This window comes from Hyla sarda, chromosome 9, assembly GCF_029499605.1.
Source record: "Hyla sarda isolate aHylSar1 chromosome 9, aHylSar1.hap1, whole genome shotgun sequence".
NCBI lineage: Eukaryota > Metazoa > Chordata > Amphibia > Anura > Hylidae > Hyla > Hyla sarda.
Genome location: NC_079197.1, coordinates 173,133,468 through 173,153,361, shown reverse-complemented (window position 1 = coordinate 173,153,361; position 19,894 = coordinate 173,133,468). Strand labels below are relative to the sequence as shown.

General features: G+C 47.2%; 2 protein-coding genes across 4 annotated transcripts; both read right to left on the bottom strand.

Annotated features, from left to right (window-relative positions):
* Window positions 1–457: 457 nt before the first annotated feature.
* LOC130291834 (carbohydrate sulfotransferase 6-like) lies at window positions 458–5,493 on the bottom strand. 3 transcript variants are annotated; one of them, XM_056541154.1, is made up of 4 exons: window positions 5,395–5,493; window positions 3,862–4,022; window positions 1,786–1,846; window positions 458–1,614 (listed from the first exon to the last, which is right to left on the bottom strand). In XM_056541154.1, the coding sequence occupies exons 3-4, from the start codon at window positions 1,836–1,838 to the stop codon at window positions 489–491; spliced, it is 1,179 nt and encodes a 392-aa protein (XP_056397129.1). In that variant the 5' UTR covers window positions 1,839–1,846; window positions 3,862–4,022; window positions 5,395–5,493; the 3' UTR covers window positions 458–488. The 3 variants fall into 3 exon arrangements, with proteins under 3 accessions (XP_056397129.1, XP_056397130.1, XP_056397131.1); XM_056541155.1 differs by lacking the exon at window positions 3,862–4,022 and having other exon boundaries at window positions 5,395–5,471; XM_056541156.1 differs by lacking the exons at window positions 1,786–1,846; window positions 3,862–4,022.
* A 967-nt stretch (window positions 5,494–6,460) lies between these two features.
* On the bottom strand, window positions 6,461–19,043 carry LOC130291833 (uncharacterized). Its single transcript, XM_056541152.1, has 2 exons — window positions 18,992–19,043; window positions 6,461–9,267 (listed from the first exon to the last, which is right to left on the bottom strand). Exon 2 carries the CDS (start codon window positions 8,412–8,414, stop codon window positions 7,809–7,811), a length of 606 nt encoding a protein of 201 aa, XP_056397127.1. The 5' UTR covers window positions 8,415–9,267; window positions 18,992–19,043; the 3' UTR covers window positions 6,461–7,808.
* Between the last annotated feature and the right edge of the window lie 851 nt (window positions 19,044–19,894).

Genomic DNA, 19,894 nt, shown 5'->3' with positions numbered 1-19,894 from the left:
CCCTTTTAAAGGGGTACACCGGCCATAAGACATCCTATCCACTATCCAAAAGATAGGGGATAAGATGTCTGACCGCGTAGGTCCCGCCGCTGGGGACTCCCGCAATCTTGCATTCGGCACTCACCTCTTTGAGCTGCACGCCGCGCTGCCAGCTCACAAACTGTCGGGTGCCGACCACGGGGCTGGAGTATCGTGACATCACGACTCCACCCCGTGTGACGTCACGCCCTGCGGGGGCGGAGTCATGATGTCACGATACTCCGGCCCCGTGGTCGGCACCCGACAGTTTGTGAGCTGGCAGCGCGGCGTGCAGCTCAAAGAGGTGAGTGCCGAATGCAAGATTGCGGGAGTCCCCAGCGGCGGGACCCACGTGGTCAGACATCTTATCCCCTATCCTTTGGATAGGGGATAAGATGTCTTAGGGCCGGAGTACCCCTTTAAAGCTTCTATTCCTTTTTCGCTTCCCTTGCGTTGTCCATTATCCTGGGTCATAAAACAAAGTCGATGTTCATGTTCTTCTGATCCCCTTCTGAACTCACTGGTAGGTAACCAAACAGATCCATGGCTTCCTTGCAGTATTCTTCGATCTCCTTAACCTTGTTAAAGTCCATGGTCTTCCTCCATTTTTGAATGACTTTTGAAGACTGTTTAGAGAACGGTATGAATATCCGGTCGCTTTCATCAATGTGAGTGATGTTATAGATCCAGCTTTCAAAGTTTGTGGTCATTTTAAGGCCAGAGAACTGGAATATTTTTCTGACATTCACAATGGGCTCTCTGGATAAATCCTCGTGGCGCAGGAGCATGTATCGCCCATCCAAGTGATGCCCTTCCGCCTTGGCCATTCTGTTTATATTTGCCTGAGCTTTGCAGATCTTGGCCAACACTGGAGCATTTATGGTCTTGTCATGTTCCTTCAGAACAACCTTATCATCAGCAGAAAGGCTGAAGTATCTCCTCGATGACGCTATTGCCCTGGGGTCTCTCACCAGGTGAATGATCCGAAGATCTAGCGCAGGGTCCCAAAAAAGTGGACGGAGGACCGAAAAGTCCAGAATCCGAACAGTTTTCATAACCCTGTGATTGTAAGTGTCACATGTCTTTGCCATGTTTTCAAAAGTGCTGTTCCTACAGTATTGGTAACATATCGTGCGATTATAGCCCTCGGGTAACATGGGGCGTGAGCAAGATGGCGGCGAACACAAAGCGCGACTCTCTGCAAAGAAGGACATGCTGGAGATGTAGCAGCCATTGCCAAAGACATACTGTTGTAGCGGTGTAACATCACAGGTGAACAGTGAGCGGATGAGGTCTCTTACTGGGTAGTGAAGTAAATTGGCGCCAACCCCTAAACTTCCAAATCTCTTCCAGACAGGATGTCCAGGTTCAAAGAGATAAAAGACATCAGGGTGGTGGTTGAAGATCTGCCCCATGAATGAGGAGCCCGAACGCCATGACGATAAGATGAGAACGTGGACCGGCATCTTCTCCGTATCATAGGACTTTGAGGACCTGGAAACCTGGGTGATTTGGTAAATTTGGTATGAAAGGAAAATGAAGAAGAGAAGAATACAGAAGTGGAAGAGGGTACGGATGGACATGGTGACGGAGAACCTGGAAATAAAGACATTGGGGGGTCAATGGAGTGTGAGGGAAAGGAACATGGAGAGTGTCCACATTCCATACTAGATACAATGTAAAATGAAATAATAAAAAAATGTAAAAATATATTTATCTGTTCAAATAAAGCAAAAAATCTGGAACCCAGACAGAAATCTGACAGACCTCACAATAAGTCCATAGGATCCATCAAGGTGCGTCAAGACATGAAAATCCATCCATCAAACTAGTCGTTAGTACGTGAATAATGGTAACCACGATGGGAGAGGGAACAAACAAGCAGTAAGAGCGATACATAAATAATACAAGAATAGGAAGCAAACACTTCCATAACAAGAAGCAACTTTTATATGGACATTTCCAGGACATTTGCCAATTGTTCCAATATTGTTATGAATATGAGGTTTTGATAACATGTTCTGTCCTGTATCACATTATATATTTCAAAATAAAAATATAAAATATATCTAAATAAATAAAGGCCAGGAGAGCTAGCTGAAACATTGCTACTGACACTCACTTGATGGAATACATTTTGGAGTTTTTTGGAACTTGTGTTCTGTGGACATCCCATTTTTCTGCATTATACATGGACCCCTGACCCAGGTCTGGACTCTGCATGCACCTTTATATTTTAGATATATATATAAACAAGGATAAGTTGGCCAGCACTACTGATACCAAAACTACTGCATGGACCTGGCATATAGGTGCACGCTGCTAGGCTAAATATATATAAACAGGGGAATACAGCAGCACACTGCCAGTACAAAGATACAGATAAAACGTGAAACGTATATAGCATTTCATGTTTTATCTGTATCTTTGTGCTAACAGTGTGCTGCTGTATTCCCCTGTTTATATATATATATATATATATATATATATTACATATAATATATCTATATTATTTTTCTTTCTTTTTTTTAAATATATAACAGGATACAGGATAGAACATGTTATCGAAACACACATATATATATATATATATATACCGTATTTATCGGCGTATAACACGCACTTTTTAGGCTAAAATTTTTAGCCTTAAATCTATGTGCGTGTTATACGCCGATACACCCCCAGGAAAGGCAGGGGGAGAGAGGCCGTCGCTGCCCGCTTCTCTCCCCTTCCTTTCCTGGGGTCCAGAGCCCTGCTTCCGGCCCTTCTCTCCCCCTGGCTATCGGCGCCGCTGCCCATTCTGTCCCCCTAACTATCGGTGCCGGCACCCCATTGCCGGCACCGATAGCCAGGGGGAGAGAAGCGGCGCCGACAGCCAGGGGGAGAGAAGGGGCAGCGGCACCCATTGCCGGCGCTGCTGCCCCGTTGCCTCCCCCCATCCCCGGTGGCGTAATTACCTGTTGCCGGGGTTGGGTCCGCGCTGCTGCCATGTCGTTGCTATGCGCAGCACGGCGCGACGCATGACGTCAGTGCGCCGCGCCGTGCATAGCAACGACACTGGGGACGCACGCCGGAGGCCTGGAGCAGCACGGACCCGACCCCGACAACAGGTAATTATGCCACCGGGGATGGGGGGAGGCAACAGGGCAGCGGCGCCAGCAATGGGTGCCGCTGCCCCTTCTCTCCCCCTGGCTGTCGGCGCCGCTTCTCTCCCCCTGGCTGTCGGCGCCGGCAGTGGGGCGCTGGTACCGATAGTCAGGGGGACAGAACGGGCAGCGGCGCCGATAGCCAGGGGGAGAGAAGGGCCGGCAGCAGGGCTCTAGACCCCAGGAAAGGCAGGGGAGAGAAGCGGGCAGCGACGGCCTCTCTCCCCCTGCCTTTCCTGGGGGTGTATCGGGGTATACACGCGCACACACGCACCCTCATTTTACCATGGATATTTGGGTAAAAAACTTTTTTTACCCAAATATCCTTGGTAAAATGAGGGTGCGTGTTATAGGCCGGTGCGTGGTATACCCCGATAAATACGGTATATATATATATATATATATATATATGGGTCAAGTATTTTCCTCAGGGAGAGGAACACCGCTTAAGGTGTAAAATGGTGATTCAAAAAGGCCATTAGCACTCCGCGGACATTCTGGGTAAGGAATATGTAAAGTAACTCATCGCACCACCTTCTCAGGTAGCTGAGAAGGTGGTGTGATGAGTTACTTTGCATATTCCTTATATATCTATCTATCTATCTATATATATATATATATATATATATATATATATATATATATATACTAATTATATGAAGAATAACCATATTCAGTCCCCGACAGTCCTTCTTACCTTGTTCTTCAATCAGAGTCGAGTCAAGATTTCCAGTGAAGCGTCTTAAAGTCTTTTAGTCTTTCCAAAACCACAAATTGTTCCTTTTCCATTGTAATAAAGGGTTTGTTCTCTGACTTAAACCCAAGTCCATAAATATGTCAGCTAAGCCGGAACATTTCCTCAATTAACATAATAAACAATAAATATGATAGGAAGGAAATAACAATAAGAAGAGATGTCCGCAGGGGATGAAGTAATAATTCACAGCCGACACTAATAAATCGTTGCGCTCCGTAGAGCGGAACGCAACGTTCTGGACAAGGGTTTGTACACGGCAGAGAGAAGTTGAAGACTGGAACATAGAGGAAGCTACTGACATGTTTTATTCCATGAAATGTTGTAATAGTTAATGTGAGAGATCACGTTATTCTCCAGATTGAAGGCGGGGTTAGACTTTATTGTTATTGTTGTCACTAGAGATGAGCGAATTTACAGTAAATTCGATTCGTCACGAACTTCTCGGCTCGGCAGTTGATGACTTATCCTGCATAAATTAGTTCAGCTTTCAGGTGCTACGGTGGGCTGGAAAAGGTGGATACAGTCCTAGGAAAGAGTCTCCTAAGACTGTATCCACCTTTTCCAGCCCACGGAAGCACCTGAAAGCTGAACTAATTTATGCAGGAAAAGTCATCAACTGCCGAGCCGAGAAGTTTGTGACAAATCGAATTTACTGTAAATTCGCTCATCTCTAGTTGTCACACCGGTATTGGTAGACATATCTATAGTCATAACCATGTCATCTGAACATCGATCACTGCTCGGTTACTCCAATGGATGAAATTAACTGGTGAGATTTTTGGGTCATGACAATCTTCACAATCACTTATAATTGGATTTAGTCATAACTATAATGCTAGTCATGCCAAGTAGGTGTTATATGATGTGGTGGATCTCAAGCTGAGAAAAATCTAAAGAGTCTAACAATGGTGGGGCCATCAAAATGTAACTCAGTGGGTTTCCAACCTCCAGGACCTTTTCTGGTCAGCAGAATGAAGAGGATGGGACACTCCAACATGTGACACAACCATCGTTCACACAGAGGCTGTAACGGGTGCTGCGTTTGGTCCCATTTAATTGGCCATCACGGAATAGGACAAGGGGCAGTACGATCAAGGAAGATATCATAGGACCATGGCCCAACAGATGGATGGACATCAACAAGTCTCTTGTCCCAATTAAAGACGTCTGACCTGACTTTCAAGCTATGGTCAGCTGACATGGTCAAAATGGGCTGAACTGTGTAAGGACAGAATAGTGTTAGTTTTGGGGCAAACGCAAGAAGGACACAAGAATTTACTGAGGTGAGGTTAACATGCAAGAACCAACCCAGAATCATCCAGGTAGAGTGAACAATGGACCCTTGATACTGTATATACATCGTAAAGGGGTACTCCCTTTGCTAAACATCTTATCCCCTATCATAAGATTATGTTCAGAATTCTGGGTTCGGGAGGGCATGATTGTGATATCAGCCCCCCCTCCCACCCTTACCTTGGCCTAGTCTTGTCCAGTGATGTTGTGTTTCAGCTGTCCTCACCTTGGCCATGTCTCTGAGAAGCTTATACTTTTCACCCAAAAAACTTACAATCTAATTGTAATACAGAGAAGAGAAATATGAGTGTACCTAACAGTGGCAGAAATTGGGTATCAATAGGCTACAATTCCTAAGTGTTTCTTGAATGTGATATTATTATTATTTTTTTTTGTGTGTATGTACTGAAGTAGGCTGAGGTAGTTCATTTAAGTGAGTAATTTAAGTACTATGTGTGCAAGTACTGCTTACTAGTTAGTCTTGCTATCTTAAAGGGTACCTCTCATAAAAAAAACTTTTGATATATTATAGATTAATGTATGCAGAATAACTTTACAATTGCATGTTATTAAAAAATATGCTTCTTTCTATTTAATTTTCCACTTTGAAGAAATGACCACTAGGGGTCTCCCTACCAGTCCTGGCAGCAAGCATTTCAGACTCATGCTGGAGTCCTAAACACTACGAGCTGCCAGTCTGCTTTGTTCACAAAGGAGAACACTCAGAGCTGCCAGCCTGCTTTGTTCACGGCCTGTTTGGCTGTGAACAAAGCAGGCTGGCAGCTCTGAGTATTTAGGACTCCAGCATGAGTCAGAAATGCTTGCTGACAGGACTGATCGGGAAAAATACAATAGAAAGAAGCCTATTTTTCATTAACATGCTATTGGAAAGTTATTCAACATCCATTAATCTAAAATATATCAAAAGTTTATTTGATGAGAGGTCCCCTTTAAGGGTAGTTTTGTTTGATGAAAGGTGCTAGCGATTGGCGAAACAATGTCACTCTCGGAGGAGCCAAGAGAGTCACCTATTTAGCAACTACTAAAACACCTTTTAGCATTTTTATACCTTTGTATGTACATGTGTACAAGAATTATTTACGTTTGTTGTGTTTGGTGTACACCTGATGTGCATCTAGCGGACAATTTTCCGTGTACAACATTTACTTACATTTTATGTACACAGACATGAAGCTATTTTTCTGTGTACAGAAACCATATACATTTTTATTATAATTAATACATTAATTTATTACCACTCCAACAAGGTTCAGGCGCATACACCTGATAAGTGCAAATCTCAGCAAGAGAGTCCTATAAATATAGGGTTATGTACACAAAATGGACGTGTAAGGATCTGCAGTCCACCTACACTAGGAGTCTATGTTTTACGGTTGTCCCAATTCAACCTGGGACAAAACGTATGAATCTCCTACTGGCTAGGAGTCTCTTGACCTGATGGTCAGGCACAAAAGCTTGATGGTTACGTTGCTGAACTTGAAACTGGAACAATTTTAGCACCGTCCTGCTAGGCACATGTCTTGAACTTTTTTTACTGAAAAACAAAAGTGGTTAGCATAGAAAAGCAATAAACATTACAAGACATTTCTTCGGAATCTCCTTGTGCCTCTTGTAGAACCTCTATATCTCCCAACATCTAAAGCAGGCAAGGAGTTAATGTAACTCTCCCACACCACATTGGTGAGAGTAGAATTGAGGGTGACCAAAGGCTTACTGGCCGGGAGCACAGTTGGTGCATAGGGTTTTAGCACCATCTCCATATCAGGAGTGGGGAAAAACACTTTCGTCGGTGCCCTGGAAGCAGGAAAACTCTCCATATCAGAAGAGGGCCTTGGTACATACGTTGGTACCTGTGCAGGAGGCAAACTCTCATTGCTCCGAGAGGGCCTAGGTACGTACCTTGGTACCTCTGGAACAGACAAACTCTCATTGCTCCGAGAGGGTCTAGGTACGGTCTTTGGTGCCCGCAATTTAGGCTTACTTTATTGAACTTGAGCAGGACTTGGAACTTTACTGTACATAGAAGATGATTGATGCTGTAGAGGCTCCTCCTCCTTGAGTACGTTGGTGGAGGCATCAGGAGCAGACCATTTCGGCCTCAAGTTGAAGGGATCCGATTCCCAATCTGTAGACGGAAAGTATTTGAAGGGAAGCTGTGTTGGGGCTGTTAGTCTTGTGACCGCTGCAGCCCATTCTCCACGCAGGCTCTGGACGGGGGTGTACTCCACAATTTCACCCACCTCCAGGGAGTAGAACTTTTTATGAAGATATGACCTCTGTACTGCTCACCGGTTTACGAGGATGGTTTGCCCTGTGTGGCAATCTAGGGGTGTCGCATAACCTCTGACCTTGTCGAACTTGGCCACATTTGCTCTCCGTCGTTCTAGAGGCTCCTCCCCTTCTCGGGGATGGTCCCATTTGCGGATGAATAAAGCTTCCATTTCTTTAGTATTCTCCTGGTAGGGAATTCTTTCCTCAGGAGGCAAATGCACATGCTTAGGGGCGTACAGTTCTCTGTGTCGGGCCTTTAACTTGTCCATCAATTCAGCCAGCTCGGCTTCTTGACGGGCCCTTTACCTTTGTGCGGCTGGAATTGGTGGGAGTGGCTTCCCAGGTATAGGCTGTAGAACCGCGTGCATATACTTGATAAGTCCCGGCTCGTCCCCAAAGATCCACTGGGGCAAATCTGGTGAGCACGATCGTGCACTTGGCAAAGTAGATAAAGGTATTTTAGCTTCATGGCTGGAGGAGGAAGAATAGTCCACCACTGGCGGGGTACTCACTGCAGACTCCTCCGATGGGATCTCGGCCCACGAGCCCCAAGTTCTGTGGTGAGGGGAGAATCTCACCGGCGATGCACCTCCAGGTGTCCTTGCGCTCTCTGCTGGAGATGTGTCTGGCCAATCGTTGTCATCATCAGGCAGTGGGGGAAGATTGCAGGCCCCCTCTTCATCTAATGACAACCGCTGCAGACGGTCAGCAAGTTCTTGGAAAAGTCGGGCTGCGACTGCCACAACTTTCCGCTGTTTTGGTGCCATTGTGCTGTTCTCACCACGTGGAATGCTGCTCTCCACCATGTCTGTACTCTCCAGCTCTCTGTGCAGACTGAAGAGGTCGCTCTGTGTCGTGTCTTTTATAGCGGGCTTCCCCAAAATGGCAGCCAGCAGGAAGGACATCATCGGTGCAGCCCACTTCCTGTCCTCCCAGAAACAACTCCTGTGTCTCCAAGTTCCCTTTTGGCTGCGAAACAGCAACTTGGCAGCCACGCCCAGGGGCGGGGCGGGGCGCAGCGCGGGACTTCTTTGCGCACTTCTCCAGCAGCAGGTTAACTCCTCCCGTGCTGACCGGACCAGAGGAATGTAGCATGAATTCGTTTCGCAGTTTACACATTTCAGCAAATAAATCTTCGCCTCCCCCCTTACTTTTCGCGTGGCCCCCTTGCAAGTTGCACCACACGCACCGCTCCTGTACACTATAATGCGGTTTGCGACACATGAATAAAGTCCGTTACTTTCTGGGGGCGGAGTACAACTTCACTAGTGGCAACAGCAGTAGGCACACACCCGAATCCTGTTCGTGCAACGCCAAATAGAGTTGTGGTGGCGGATTAGAGGATACTGTCTTGGGGGAGTGTAGGGTATTTGGGGTGTTGCTGTTCAGGACAGTTAAGGGCGCTGTTAACCCTTGTCACTAGTGACGCCAGGGTGAGGGTTAAATGCTGTATTCTTGATAGGCCTATTGCCACCCTTCCCAAGAGCAATAGGTGATGTCCACAACCACTGTTAACGGAAAACTTGCAGGAACTTTTACTGAAGAATTTCTGTATATGTAGTAATAGTAACAGTCCAGATAACAGAGTCTCTACAGATATAGCTGAGCAGCGATTGACAGTCGGTTGGGATCAGATAAGCTCAATTTAGTTTCTTAAGGATTGTATAGTAGAGATCCGCTGGATTTAGGGGAGATATTAGGTCCAGTGATCAGGGCCGGATTAAGAGGATCATGGGCCTGGTGCTGAAGATTTTGATGGGCCTTTTAATCGAAATATATAAAATGAAAAAGCAACACAAAGCAATTTTGTTTAACACAAATAAAGCGCATTCGTCACATGTTTTATGCACATTAAATTGCCAGGATCGCTTCTTTTATCTGATGTTACTAGGAGGATGTTAAACGCTGCTGGACTGCGCTTTTCTCTGCTGTAACACACACAGGCTCTGCGTCCTATGATCCTTCTGCAGTGTAATATAATGAAGTGACTGTCCGCAAGATGGCTGCCGATTATATAGGGCTGTGACATCACAGGGGTGACTGGCTGCTGATAGGCTGCATCCTGCATGTGATTCAGGGTCATCCCGCCTACTTCTCTTCCTGCCTTCCCAGCATTCCTTGCCCCTTGTACGGACATGTGAATCTGCCATTTTAGATGCCCTGGAGCCTGCACCTGGAGTTTAATGAAGCGATTTGCGCGATAGAATCGCGGCGATATTCGCATTCGTTGCGAATCGTATATTTTCTGAAATTCGTAATGAATTTGGGTTCGTCAGCTCCAATTCGCTCATCTCTAGATATAACTCTTATTTCTCTACCTACAGACTCATATAAGGGCTTGTTTTTTTGCGTCACCAATTATACTTTGCAATGACATCACTTATTTTACCACGAAATCTACAGTGAAACGCACAAACAAATATTTGTGGGACAAACTTGGAAAAAAAATGCAATTTTTGGGGTCTTTCTACACAGTGCACTTTTTGCAAACATTGGGGGAGATTTATCAAAACCTGTGTAGAGTAGTGGTGCAGTTGTCCATAGCAACCAATCAGATCGCTTCTTTCATTTTTCAGAGGCCTTTTAAAAAATGAAAGAATCAATCTGATTGGTTGCTATGGGCAACTGCACCACTACTCTACACAGGTTTTTATAAGTCTCTCCCATTTGCTTTATTCTGTAGGTCCATACGATTACGACACCCAAATTGGGCCATTGACCTTGCAGATTACTCAACATTATAAGCGGCAATACCACTTTTTTTTGGATAACATTTTTATTTATTTTTTTATTAGAAAAGGGAGGTGATTCAACTTTTATTAGGGAAAGGGTTAATTAAATGTTATTATTAATTTTTTTTTCGCAGGAAGGGGTCAAGCACACCTGTCTATAACTTCTAGGCCAATCCGTCTATAATAGCTGTGCTATTATAAGCAGATATGCCATTCAGGAGCATAAAAAAGCTAGGTGAGAACTTATCACCTAGCTTTTCCATGCTCCTGAATGCCATTGTTGCTTATAGACTATAAGGATAACTTATTATAAAATATAGGCAAATCTGTCTATATTAGCTTAACTAATATAAGCAGAAATGGCACTAAGGAGCACAGAAAAGCTGGGTGACAATTTCTCGCCTAGATTTTTCATGCTTCTGAATGGCATATCTGCTTATAATAGCTCAGTTATTATATATAGATTTACCTATAACCTTTAGTCAAATATGTCTATAATAGCTGAGCTATTATAAGCAGATATGCCATTCAGGAGAATGAAAAAGCTAGGTTAGAAATTGTCACCTAGCTTTTCTGGGCTCCTGAATGGCATATGTGCTTACCATAGAATAGACAGATATGACTATAGGTTATAGGTAAATCTATCTTTAATAGCTGAGCTATGATAAGCACCATTGCCATTCAGGTACACAGAAAAGCTAGGTGACAATTTCTCACTTAGTTTTCCATGCTCCTGAATGGCATGTCTGCCTATAATAACTGAGCTTTTATAAGCAGGCATGACATTCAGGAGCATGGAAAAGTTAGGTGAGAAATTGTCACCTAGCTTTTCTATGTACCTGAATGGCAAGTCAGTTCATGACTGGTGGTGGTACCTTTTTGGGGGACTTCAGAGGCAGAGAACAATGACCGCCGGCGGGACCTCAGCCGCTGTCACACAGTAACATTTTTTGACGGGCGTGGGCCAGGCAGGAAAGCAGCACATACCATCCTCTTTCTGACAGGGGGGAGGAGCGTCCTACGATACCGTGACATGAGTCACGCTGGTCAGGAGGTTACCCAGCCCATGTGACCACCCAGGCAGGGGCCGACTGACAACACTCAGGGCCCTCGGACCAAATAAAGCAAGGGCCCCCTGTGAGGCTCCGCTCATGGCCACACCTCTGCCACGCCCCTATCCAACCCAAATGCCTCCTAATGCCCCAACCTACACACAAAATAATAGAAAAGAAAATATATAACAAGTTAACATAGGTAAGATAATTTTCCATGACCAAGAATACCCGTATACAAGGAGGAATTATATACATCACACAATAATACCAGTATACAAGGAGGAAATATATACCATCACACAATAATACCCGTATACAAGGAGGAATTATATACATCACACAATAACTTGATAATACCGCCATACTGTACTGAATAAAACCACTATACACAGACCAGTATTCCCCCCACACAGTGCCCATATAGCGAAAGTTACCAGCTGTACACAGGGTCTGTATACCATATAAGTGATTATATACAAGACCAGGGCTGTCATCACAAATGTTGGGGCCCCTTACACAACTCAAGGCCCCCCTCTGCCTACTAACTTCCACATTATCTATAAAAAAAAATATTTGAAAACACAGGACAAGAAAAACAAGAGCCCTTTAGTTTAATGAGGAAGGAAAGAGGAATATACCCGGATCCCAGTGACAGTATATACCCGGACCCCAGTGAAAGTATATACCCGGACCCCAGTGACAGTATATACCCGGATCCCAGTGACAGAATATACCCGGATCCCAGTGACAGTATATACCCGGATCCCAGTGACAGTATATACCCGGACCCCATAGACAGTATATACCCAGACCCCAGTGACAGTGTATACCCAGACCCCAGTGACAGTATATACCCAGACCCCAGTGACAGTATATACCCAGACCCCAGTGACAGTGTATACCCAGACCCCAGTGACAGTATATACCCAGACCCCAGTGACAGTATATGCCCTTCCCCATCAGGACTATCCACTATGTGGGGCAGAGGAGCAGCCGGTGCCCTGGGGAGAGTACACTGTATCACTGGTATATAGGGTACACTGGTATATAGAGTACACTGGTATATTGGGTACACTGTATCACTGGTATATTGGGTACACTGGTATATTGGGTACACTGGTATATTGGGTACACTGTATCACTGGGTACACTGGTATATTGGGTACACTGTATCACTGGGTACAACCTTTTACAATTTAAACATTGTTTAACAACAAACAGTATGAACATCATACAACCAATAATCCCAAACCCCAACTTATGACAGTTCTTAACCCAGTAATGCGGAAGAAGAATCTGGAGGCATCGTCCCCTTTTAGACCTCAATTAAACCCGTGTATTAGGCCTCCTACATTTGCCCCTGGCCTTAATCAACCAAACCCCGGGACACCGTTTCAGAGGCCCAACCTTTCCCCGGGGCCCATGCCCACAGAGAATTATCCACCATGCTGAGTACCGTCCCCAGCCACTCACCAAAACACATTTTTAACCAGCATAAATTGCCACTCCTGCCTCCAAATCCTTCTCCCGCTACCGCCACAACGGTGGCGTTTGACCCCTTACACGCCCCCTTTCCGCCACAACTCCACTGCCCGCTGAACATCTCCTTAATTTCCAAAATCCACAAATCCATCCCCATAGCATTCAGGTGAACGCCATCACGGGCCAAAAATTCAGGGGCACTCCCTTCAAGTTCACGGTGGCGAACCACCAATCCACCATATCGGGCCACAAACTTCCCCACCGCCTTATTCACCTTGACTCGAGCGCTGTTCACCCCAGCCACGGACCGAGCCAACTCCCACCTCTTCCTAGCCACCATGTCAGACCAGACTATAAGGACCCCTGGAAACGTAGCCCACAACCTGAGCAAATCAACTTTTATATCACGCATCAGGTCTCTAGACCTCCGGACCCCCAAGTCGTTCCCCCCAGCGTGAATGACTAAAACGTCTGTAGCCCTATCCATCCCCACAAAAAACTGAATATGTGGCAACAAACCCGCCCACAACAAGCCCCCTTTACCCAGCCAGCGCACATGCGCTGCCGATCGAGTGAACCCCAGTTGACGACCATCCGGCTGAACTTCCGCCCGAACTCCACCTCTGGCCACATAGGAGTGACCCACAATCCAAATAAGACACTGCCCAGCACCTGCAAAAGAGAACGAAAAATACAGGCAACACATGTGAACACATAACAGCAAAATCACAGCAAATGAGGCCGCACATTAAGCCTAAACCTGTCCGACTCCCACCTCCCAATCCATTTAATGACATCAGCATGCAACCCCCACCAAGCCGCCTCCGTAGCGGCCCCAATTCGAAACGAATGGGAGCAGAAATCCTCCGGCACTCTCCCCAGCCTACCTAAACACAAGCGAAAAACCCTCACAAATTGGTAGCGAGATAAAAATGACCCATCCGCATGCAGCAGCAGAGGCCCTTCCCCCAATGGGCGAAGGCACCAAAAAACCCCGTAACACGCCACAGGGCACATCGCTGACCCCCCCAATGGCGCCAGCCAAACCAACGCCCCCCGACCATGCGGGTCTGTCTTAGACCGGCGCACTATACATGCCAAACCCCCAACCCCCACACTGACATCACCCACCAACAGGCCCCCAACCGCCACTCTGCACGGGGCCACCAATTCCGAAATGCAGAAGGCCCCAAAGAAAGCCAAAGCAAATGCCAACTTAAACAAAGCCACCTCATACTCAGAAAAACAAACCCCCTCCCCAAAACGCTACCCAGCCTAAGCAAAAGCGAAAAACAAAACCTTTAATCGCCTGCCGCACCAAAAAACATTTAGTAAAATCCTGCATACCCCGCGCCTTAAACCAAAAGGCCAAGGCCGACAGCCGCCGGCCCATACTGGCCGCCGAAACACCCTCACAAAAAGCCCTCCCCACATAAAACAACAAAGCCGCCTCCCAATCCGCCCCCGTACTAAGGCTTCCCAGCCGCCCAACCACCGCCTCCCAATCCATCCACCACCTGCGGTAGGCCGTCCAGGTAGCCCCACTCACAGACCGACAGACCAAGCCCATGGCCACCGTCACACCAGCTTCCACATCCAATCCGGGCAAGGGATCCCCTCCTCGTCTGCACTGGGCGCCAACTCCCGAAACCGCTCCCACTGAAAACGAGAAAGAGCATCAGCCACACCGTTCTCAACCCCCGGCACATGCAAAGCCACAAACTGCGAATTAAACTCCAGACCCTTCAAAACCAAATGCCTCAATAAACGCACCACCGGCGGGGAATTCGCCATTTGGGCATGAATAGCCTGCACCACCCCCAGATTGTCACAGTAAAAAATTACTTTTCTATTAGCAAAACGCGCCCCCCACACCTCAACCGACACAATGATCGGAAACAGTTCTAACAACGCTAAGTTCCGTACCAATCCAGCCTCCCGCCAAGCCAACGGCCATTCCCCCTGCACACCACTGGCCCCCCAGATAAGCACCAAAACCAAAACCCCCTGCCGCATCTGTAAACAACTGCAAGTCCCGACTAGAGATAGGATGATCCTGAACAACTGATCTCCCATTATACTTCTCCCAAAAAACTCCACACACACAGATCCTCCCGTAAATCAGCCGACAACCGCACAAAATGGTGCGGTCGCCTAACACCCGCCGTGGCAGCCGCCAAGCACCGACAAAAAATTTGCCCCATAGGCATAATGCGGCATGCAAAATTAAGACGGCCCAGCAAAGACTGGACCTCCTGTAACCGCAACTTTTTTAACCTGCATGCCCGCGACACCTCCTCCCTCATCTCCACCAACTTCTCCTCGGGCAACCTGCACTCCATAGCAATAGTGTTAATCACTATTCCCAAAAACTTGACCGACGTAGCTGGCCCTTCCGTTTTGTCGGGCGCCAATGGCACTCCAAACCACCCAGCCACCCGCGTCATAACCTGCAACAACGCCGCGCAAACCCTAGACCCCGGCGGGCCAACAAACAAAAAATCGTCGAGATAATGTAAAACCGACGAAACCTGCGACTCCCGGTGCACAATCCACTCCAAAAAAGCACTGAACTGTACAAAATAAGTTCAGGAAATAGAACAGCCCATTGGCAAGCAAAGATCAACAAAATAACGCCCCCCACAACAACACCCCAACAACGGAAAACTATCCGGGTGAACCGGCAACAGGCGGAAAGCCGCTTCCACATCAGTCTTAGCAAGAAGGGACCCCCGCCCGTACCGCCTCACCCACACCAAAGCAGCATCAAACAACGTGTATGACACCGCGCACAGAGCTGGAACAATACCGTCATTCACCGACTCCCCCGCCGGATTGCGAGAGGTGGTGAATGAGGCGAAACTTGTTTGGTTCCTTCTTAGGAACCAGACCAAGAGGAGAAATACGCAAATAAGCCAAAGGCGGGGACACAAAAGGCCCCGCCATCCTACCCAATGCCACTTCTTTATGCAATTTCTTCTCCACTAGCACAGGCTGCGCCAAAGCTGACACCAAGTTACGCACTACGCCCCTCCCCCAGATCCCCCAACAACATTAGGAATCCTAAACCCAACAGAAAATCCCTCCCACAACAACCTGGCAGCCTGCCTATTTGGGTACTGATCGAGGAAAGGAGCCATCCTTTCCACCATCACCGGCGTCGCCCCCCTTCTGGTCAGCACCCCCCCTACCTTTCCCTTTTCGGAAGCACCGAGACAAGCCATGGGCGCCCCCGCAACCGGAGCACTAATGTTTGAAACGGCAATCCGCTCCGAACTTGCAGCTGCCATCATAAAATTTCCAGCACACCTCCTTTCCGGCCGACCGCCCTGAACCAGAGCCGCCGGTGCCCTCCCGAAAGGACTGTTGCCCCAGACCACCCCCCTTTGGCGCCGCCATCAGCCTCATCCATAGGCCGATATCCTTATGATCCCAGCGCAAAGATGGGCGCACTGCCATCCTTTGCCGAAATTGCTCATCATAGCGGAGCCACGCAGTGCCTCCGTATACCCGGTAAGCAACACCCACCGAATCAAGACAACAAAAGAGACCGGAACAATGTTCCGGATTCTTCTCCCCCACCACACTAGCCAAGATAGCAAAAGCTTGCATCCAATTGGAGAACGTCCGCGGTATCAGCCGATACCGCCGACACTCCTCCTCTTCCTCCTTCTTTTTACTATCCTCTGGCTTACCCTTATCCAAATTAAATTTTTCAGGCGGAAGGAGGGAAAAAATCTCCACGTATTCCCTCTTTCAAATTTTCTCCCTCACTTCCGCCTTCAGATGAACCCCCAGGGGACCCTCAAAACAGACATACACCTCCCCCCAGGCAGAGTCAGCCAGCCGCACAACCGTCCCCGGCACAGCAACCGTCCCAGAGGCCGACACCCCCCCGGCGCACTGGCGCCCGAATCCTCAATCCCCCCAGCATTCGCAGCAACAGAGGCCCCCGCACAAGCGCCAACCCCCACTGATCCCCCACTACGTTCAGGCGCCGGCACCACCGCTGGAGCCCCCCCAACCTCACTAACCTCAGCAGGCCCTGTCCCCAACCCACCAGACGCACCCCACACAGAAGCAGGAGAACCCGCCACCCCCACACTACTACTATGCAACCGCGCCTAAATCCCAGCCAGAAAAACTTGCAAACCCGCTACCCCCCCCAAAATTCCCCACCCCCAAAGGAGAGGCGAAGGTGGTACACTCACTGGACCCACTGGCCGCCACCGACCCAGCAGTTGTCACTCCCGTATCCGACCGACTCCGGACATCGGCCACTCACCCGCCACAGCAGATCCGGCAGAAGAAGCGATGGTCCTCCCAGCAGAAGAAGCTCCAGCCGACACCACACCAGAAGAAGCAGCAGCTGCCGATCCAGAAGCCACCTGTCCAGAGGCAATAGCCACCGCCGTGCCAGCAGCAGCCGTAGCAGCATGACTCAGATGCGCCGGAGGTCGGGACCGCCGCCCACTGCTCCTACCACCATGCGCTCCCGACGGCCCCGCCACTCCAGCCAAAGCAGGCACCTGAGACTCCAGCCAGCCCTGACTGTGGAGCAAGGCCTCGCCCCGCAGCCGCTGCAACAAAACGTCCAAATCCATGGCGAAGGTAGGGAGCTTCTTCAGCCAACTTGCCTGGCTACGTGTCACTGACCCTTACCCGCTAACCCCCTCCTCCTTATATCCCCTCCTGACTCCTCCCCTTGTGCCTTCCTTGACCCCACGTCCAGCCCCAGTCTCCCCGTCATGAGCCCCTACCCTCCGATTTTATACACTACAGGGCTTTCTATTTAGGATGTCGATGTGGAATTCAAAGTAAATATATATATATTTTATTTGATTGAAATAGGTTTACACAGTATCATCATTGTAATTGTGAGCTATGTTATAGGTGTGTATATGTAGTAATAGGTTATATACCTATAAACATTAAGTATGCTGCTGGGTGTGTTTCTGTACAGTACGTAAAGACACCAACCTCAGAGTGTCCCAATTATTATAGTATATTCTTGTACATACGGATGCAGTATTATAGTAGTTATATTCTTGTATATAGGGGCAGTATTATAGTAGTTTTATTCTTGTATATAGGAGCAGTATTATAGTAGTTATATTCTTGTATATAGGAGGCAGTATTATAGTAGTTATACTCTTGTATATAGGGGCAGTATTATAGTAGTTATATTCTTGTATATAGGAGCAGTATTATAGTAGATATATGTTTGTATAAAGGTGCAGTATTATAGTAGCTTTATTCTTGTATATAGGGGCAGTATTATAGTAGTTATATTCTTGTATATAGGAGTAGTATTATAGTAGTTATATTCTTGTATATAGGAGCAGTATTATAGTAGTTATATTCTTGTATATAGGAGCAGTATTATAGTAGTTATATTCTTGTATATAAAGGCAGTATTATAATAGTTTTATTCTTGTATATAGGGGCAGTATTATAGTAGTTATAATCTTGTATATAGGAGCAGTATTATAGTAGTTATATTCTTGTATATAAGAGCAGTATTATAGTAGTTATATTCTTGTATATAGGAGCAGTTTTATAGTAGTTATATTCTTGTATATAGGAGACAGTATTATAGTAGTTATATTATTGTACATAGGAGCAGTATTATAGTAGTTATATTCTTGTATATAGGAGCAGTATTATAGTAGTTATATTCTTGTATATAGGGGGCAGTATTATAGTAGTTATATTATTGTACATAGGAGCAGTATTATAGTAGTTATATTCTTGTATATAGGAGCAGTATTATAGTAGTTATATTCTTGTATATAGGAGACTGTATTATAGTAGTTATATTATTGTACATAGGAGCAGTATTATAGTAGTTATATTCTTGTATATAGGAGCAGTATTATAGTAGTTATATTCTTGTATATAGGAGACAGTATTATAGTAGTTATATTCTTGTATATAGGAGCAATATTATAGTAGTTTGTTAAATACTGCGCTCCGGCGGTTAGCACTGGCCGTGAACGCAGTAGCCCCGTGCCCCCGCCTCTGTCTCATCCTCCTGTACCTCGCCTTGCCCAGTACCTGTGTGGTCGAACCGTATCTGGGTAGCGACCTGGGTGCCGCCTGCCGCAGCAAATTCATCCTGCCTTGCGGCGGGCTCTGGTGAAGACCAGCGGCACCTTAGATTCCTCTCCTCGATACGGTCCGAGTCATCTGCCACACAGGTAGAGGATCCACTACCTGCTCCATGACATCCGCATCCAGGTATGTGACAGCAAGATCTGGCCATGGATCCAACTGGGGTTCCTCTGCCTGACAACTTGGATCTTGCGTCTATAGTGGCGCTTCAGTCCCTGCAGTTGGCCCAGCAGGCACAGCAGCTTAACCAACTATCCGCCATGAGGCAGCAGTTGTTAACCGCTCAGCAGCAACCGCCACTGCCACAGCCTCCTCCTCCTGCTCCAGTACAACATCCAGCTGCTGCAGTCCCCTCGGAACCAGACTCCGCTTGTCTCTTTCTGAAAAATATGAGGGGGATCCCAAGTCCTGTCGAGACACAGTGCTCCATGCACTTTGAGCTCATGGCGGACCAGTTCTCCACAGAACGTGCAAAGGTGGCCTTCATCATCAGTCTCCTGTCTGGAAAGGCCTTGGCCTGGGCAACTCTGCTATGGGATCGCAGTGATGTCATTACTTCAAATCTCCAGGCATTCCTGACCGAATTTCGTACATTCTTCAAGGAACCTGCCCGTGCCTCCTCTGCTGAGACGGCTGTGCTAAGTCTCTCCCAGGGCAACTCCACTGTTGGCGAGTATGCCATCCGGTTCCAAACCTTGGCGTCGGAGTTGTCCTGGAATAACGAAGCCCTCTGTGCTACTTTTAATAGAGGTTTATCGAGTCAAATTAATGATGTCCTCGCTGTACTCGCTGAAACCGGAGAAGTCCTTCGCTGGGGCCCAACTGCAACGACCACTGTATACACATACGTGTGACCAAGTTGGAATCCTCGTCTAGTCCTCAACCCGGATTACCTCCTCTCCTCCAAGACTATGCTGATGTCTTTTGCAAAAAGCAAGCTGAAGTTTTGCCTCCACATTGTCCATACAATTGTCCTATTGACTTGCTGCCAGGTACCACACCTCC